At 40.9% G+C, this 5949-nt stretch overlaps 1 protein-coding gene across 1 annotated transcript in view; it reads right to left on the reverse strand.

Moving 5' to 3' along the window:
• Positions 1-693: 693 nt before the first annotated feature.
• The window catches only part of LOC104489906 (interleukin-7-like), a 9919-nt gene continuing 4663 nt past the window's right edge, over positions 694-5949 (reverse strand). The window contains exons 4-6 of the mRNA XM_010132115.1: positions 3279-3365; positions 2360-2512; positions 694-846 (exon numbers count right to left, since the gene is read on the reverse strand). Coding sequence (XP_010130417.1) covers positions 694-846; positions 2360-2512; positions 3279-3365 — 393 coding nt within the window. The remainder of the gene's footprint in view (positions 847-2359; positions 2513-3278; positions 3366-5949) is intronic.

Below are 5949 nucleotides of genomic sequence, written 5' to 3' on the forward strand. Positions count from 1 at the left end.
TAGTGCTGTCTCCAGTCAGCTGAACAAACTTGCATCCAGGCATCTCCTTTTTTGCCTCTCATAGGTCTCACTGTCTGCCTGTACTTCAGCCAGCAGAAGCCTGCTACAGCTCTCAAACATCAGCACCCTTCAGAAGTTCTTCAAAAAGTTAACTTTTTCCCTGTTTTTTTGCAAACTGAAATCAGTCTGCAGACCCATGAGATACCCATGCTGAAAACATATACTGCATCAGCAGAACACTTCCAAGATCAGCTGCTTCTTTGGTAAATTGTTCCTTTTGGCCCTTACGTGTTTTACATAAACAAGCTACCTCTCCATACTGTTTTCTTCACCTGCAGCTTCTAAGACGGTTTATGAATTGCATTAGACATGTAAGTAGATTTCTTGCATGTGATGGTATCATAAACTTCCTTGAAAGATCAGAAAATTCAAAGTAGTTTCCAGACCACGAAGGTGGGACACAGCCTTCTGCAGAGTATTCTGTGTCAAACGCTGGTCTTTTATTTCCACTTCTTGCACTTCTGCAGCTTGGTTCAGCCGTTTCTGTTTATTCCGTCTCCAGGAACAAGGTACAGTAGCTTTTCATCAGAATTCTGGCATGAAGTGTTCATATAAGTGAACAGAGTTACTTGAAGAATGCATATAAAATGCAAAGATACCAAGTAATGCCAGTTTGAAAGAAAAGACCAGGATTCACCTGGAAATTATTTTTTCAAATTTATTCCAGCAAGATTTAAGGCTAGATACATTTTCTTTCAGTTCACAGAATTCTTGGTTACATTTCTTTTTGGACTGTTCACTTGTTTCTGTATCTTCTTTATTATATGTATTTATTTGCACGCAAACCTGAAAAAGAACAGTTTGTATTGGTAATTGAGAAAAGCTTGATTTTTCCTATAGACATCTTTTAAAACAAACCGATTCCATTATATCTCAGTAATAATGGAGGTACCTTTCATGGTAATTAAGCCAGAAAGGTGGGCTACTCGCAAAGCATACCACGTTGGTACACAGCCATGGCGGTACACAGCCTGCCCCACTCCGATGTTCTCTCTTTGAGCACAGCCCTGCTGCTGCCCCTGCCCACTGGACTGGGAGAGCGCAGCTTTAACACGCAGCACATACAGACAGCTGAAACCAGTGTGTGCAACTGAGAACGTACACATCCTGGTTTAAACGGTTTAAAATTTATCCTCCAGAATTTGAAGGACTGGAAAAATAAAGCCATTGAATTGTGAGCCAAACTTCAAAGGATATGACTACATGTGTGGTACCTTGAGACTGGTAGAGTAAGACAGACCTGTTCCTAGGGCTTGGTGCTGTGGCCTAGCGTTCAGCATCTCACCCAGAAACATGACAACCATGGTTCTTGTCCATATTCAACGACCATTCATGATTTTGCCAAATTACTTTAATTGGTCTTTAAACAAAATCAGGCATCCATGAGGTTAGGCAGAAGTTTGACTAGTTCTATGACATAACTGGGATATCTTCTATGGTAAGGCAAATGTTGGATTCACCACAGGTGGCTAAGTGAAATATAGACACCAACATTACTTTGAAGATCTGGTCCTAGATTATAAGAGTTTCTCCATTTCAAGGAGAAAAAGCGTGAGTTAAATGCAGCATTCAATCCAACGATTTAAGCCAATCATGAAGAACTATATGTTTTGGTGCCTAAGGAGAAGCTTTTTGATGTTGGCCAATATTTTTATGTTCTGTGGGTAACGTGAGTCACACTTAAAGGAAGGCTCTTCCTTTGCTGTGGTAGTCTGTTGATCATTGTGCTAGATTTGAGTGACACATCAAAGAGCAGATTCTGCCAATGAATAAAAATCCAAGTATTTTCATACCTAACTTTCCTTGTTGAGTCTGAGATGTTGTGGTTAAAATAAAGATCAAAGGGATTATGTATGGAAAGGGGAGAATATCCCACTAATTGTTTGTTGAAACAAACCAAAGTAAACATTAATCTTAGGGTAGAAGCCCCATAAGATGTAACAACTATGACTTCATACACTAGAGGAGTTAAAGGCTTCCTTCGCACAAGTGCGGTCTTTGACTTTTACCAAAGAATTACCTCAGGTATTCCAGTACCGAACCAGAGTATGTATCTTCACTAGAGACTTCCAGATCAGTCTTACTCAGTCTTTGCACTGAGCTTACTGTCTATTACAAGACGTATGCTATACAGAGCAACATTCTTCATGCGTGTAACGTGCATGATAGTTGTACCTTTGAGAAGAAGATATGATAGTCTGTGTTGAGTTTGAGAGGTAGATATGATAGTCTGTGTTGAGGAACTCTTAAGAAATAAGTCAGATACTTCCAACAAACTGTAGACATCGCTAACACTCACCTTCTCTTTTTTATGTCTTTCACATTTGCACTGTAGAACCTGTAGTGTCCCACAAGCGACTAATGCTGCTTTCCATCTAAAGTCTTTGCTGATTTTTTGCTTATGAAATAATCTGAGCATGTTGCACGCCATACTCTGTAGTGATTCTATTTCCTGAAAAGACAGCAAAAGTACGTCCTGAAAAGTCTGTGCATCGGTAATTCTTTGTGATGTTCGTTTGTCTTTAAAAAAAACCTCCATCCTTTACCATTAGTTTAATTTGCTTTCATAGTGCTGATCTTTTCCAACGAAATACATGACTAATCTGACCTGCCAGCCATCTCTTCCAAAGATTTAAAGTATCAGTTTGTAGCAGTGAGGCTGTTAGGGAGAAATCACAGCTGTAATGAAATCAGCTGTGCAGTTCAGGAAACAGTGCATGATTTTTGGAGTCAGTCCTTTTATCAAGTCGTGATAAAACTTGCAGCAACAGCTGACAATCATGCTCTCATTTGAGATCTGCCCAAAACATTACTTTTCAAGTTTTCACATCCGAAGTGAAAAGCTAATATGATTTTTTGTAGAAAAATGAAAACAAATATTGGGACATTTTTATGTTTACTTCTATTAGCAAAATAAAATAAGTGTCCTCTACTATTTTGGATTAAAAATATAAAAGAATCTTTATAGTACGGAAAAAAAAAAAGCATTTCTTGGATATGGAATTGCTTGATATTCTTAATTTTTTAATTTTTAAAATATCATTTTACTAGATAAATTGTGTGATTCCAAATTGAAAAAAGGAACAACCCTGAATATCATGATTTGACCATTAATAGATAATATTCTCTGTCACAATGTTATGCAGGGACTGGACTGTACAAAGAACCCATGTGAGTTTGTATTTCTTTAAAGTAAATTCTGAGAAGTTAAATTTTACCTGAGTATCATTGCAGAAGAACACTTTGATATTTTCATGTTTTTTATTCTTGCAGCACCTGTCGCGATACTCTGCAGACATATTTACCTGCAAAATACCACATATATTTAAACATGGAAGTACTCTTGACCAAAGTTAACACTGAACTGTTCTGTAACATCTCCTCAGGTGTGGCAGGGTCAGTGTTCAATTCTGAGCTTCTCCTTGGCAAGCAGGCAAAGAAAACCCCAGTCCAGATACAATTTCTAGAGGTATTCTCAGAAGTGCATAGAATCACAGAATAGTTGATCTTGGCAGGGACCTCTGCAGGTCATCTGGTCAAAGCCCCTTGCTCAAGCAGGGGCACCTAGAGCTGGTTGCCCAGGATCACGACCAGATAGCTTTTGATTATCTCCAAGGACGGAGACTCCACAACCTTCCTGGGCAGCCTGTGCCAGTGCTTGGCCATCGTCACGGTGAAAAAGTATTTCCGTGTTCAGAGGGAACCAACTGGGTTTCAGTTTGTGCCCGTTACCTCTGGTCCTGTCACTGGGCACCACTGGAAGAACAAGAACATGGCTCTGTCTTTTTTGCACCCTCCCTTCAGGTATTTATACACATTGATAAGATCCCCCCGAGCCTTCTCTGCTCCAGCTGAACGGCCCCAGCTCTCTCACACTCTCTGTACTGGACAGAAGCTCCAGTCCCTTATACATCTTCATGGCCGTTTGCTTGACTCTCTCCAGTAACTCTGTGCTTATCTCATACTGGGGAGCCCAAAACTGGACACGAATCTATTCATTTTAAACCTTTGTATTCTACAGAATTATTTTTTAAAACACAGGATACATCAAATACAGTGTTTGTCAATGTTTGTCTCAATAGATGCTTGTAGCACTCGCTTTACATATGCTGACAACAGATGTCCTAAGCCACATCATTGCTCCCTATGAGTGACCATCATCTTCTACCAATGTTTTATTCTCTGGGGTTTTTTTGTCTACTTTCGCACTTGTCATCAAGATGACAACTGAACCCAACTCAGCAAAATTCCTTTGTCTTCTTGATACCATATCCAGATAACCTAATAAAACCAGAAGGGCTTTAAAAAAGGCAACTTATGACAATATATTCTTAGATCTCCTTACTTATGCATGCTTATGAACATGGTAGATAACTTAATTCTTAAAGTTATTCCTGCAGAATTTTGTGTAACGTTGCCTGTATTTCAGAAGTTCACCCAAGATGAATAGAACTTCATCCTGGAAGTGTTTTCAAAACCAAGAGTTTAGGTTGTCAAATATTCACTTACAAAAACCCCCTGAAAACAAAACAAAAAAAAATTTGGAAGATAGTGCACATCTCTGCTTGTACCACAAAGGAATGACGTTTTGCTGCAGTCACACAGCACCAAGATTTAAAAATAAATAAATAAATAAATAAATATTCACCCTAAACCCTACAGATCCGTGGTCTCATTTCCTAACTGCTATGGGATTTACCCTTTCTCACTGACTTCCTCAGATCCTCTTCAGTATAATGTACAGTAACCATTCCTGAAGGCAGTTTATTGGCCGTGCCTAAAGCAACCTAGGGGAAATCCCGGCCTCAGAAATGACATTAGTGAAAATCAAATTAACTTATGGAGGTCTGGTATATAAAGCACTAGTCATCTCTCTAACTGCTTCTAAACATCAGACTGAGGTACGGAAAGTAACTGACTTCGGCTCTGCAATTGGAGGGAAGTGCCTGGTGGGCGGTTGCTTTCGCCCAGACAGCGCTGTCCATAACATCTGCTGTTCAGTTAAAGTGACGAGGCTATACACTGAGTTCACACAGAAGACAAATGAATCTCCCTCAAACTGGGAAAAATAGAGACGTGAAAATGAAGACACTTGCACAGTAGTTGCTTGTGCTTGCCTGTCCTAGGAAGAAACAGTTTTAGAGTTCAGTGCATTCCCCTAACTTTTCACAAACATTAATTCATTAAGGATTGATTGATTTGGATAACAGTTCTGGCACTCATACAGTCCCCTAAAAACTCCATGATTTTTATTACAATAAAAAAGACAAGACTTTCAGGATGTACCTGGAAGAATGGCATTGCTCCATTCAAATCCTTGATGGCACCCTGAGGCACCAAGTGCATCAAGCTTCACCCTGCAACTGGGCAGTGGCAAGGCATTGCCACTTCTAGCCTGGGACATCCTCAGCATCCCTGACAGCTTCAGCAGCTCCAGCAGAGCTGGGATGTGCCCCGTGGCTCTCCACCACAGGAAGACTGCAGGATCTGCCTCCCAGAGGCCATTATTCCTGTCTTACTGTTTTCTCTTATAGGTCAGTGGGGTACGTCAGCAAAGATCTCCTTTTTAGGAGAAGTTTGCTTTAAACTATCCTATAGCATTTGTATTCCCTATCATGTGACGTCAAGCAGCATCCTCATTGGTTGAAAGTTTTCGCGCCACTGTCGCTTTAAAAGTCACGCGACTGTGCTGCGAGCTGAGTTGCTTCCTGTGCTCTCAGCCACTGCGGAGCTTGCCTGCCTGCCTCCATGCCGTGCCGTGCCTGCCTGCCTGCCTGCCCGCGTGCCATTGCCGTTGCTGTGCCATGCTTGCCTGCTTGCCTGCCTGCTTGCTTGTTTCTCCCGGAGCTGCCCTTGCTTTCCGTGTGCTCGCCGCCGTCGCATTTTGAC

This window comes from Buceros rhinoceros, unplaced genomic scaffold (assembly GCF_000710305.1).
Source record: "Buceros rhinoceros silvestris isolate BGI_N320 unplaced genomic scaffold, ASM71030v1 scaffold20012, whole genome shotgun sequence".
Taxonomy (NCBI): Eukaryota; Metazoa; Chordata; class Aves; order Bucerotiformes; family Bucerotidae; genus Buceros; species Buceros rhinoceros.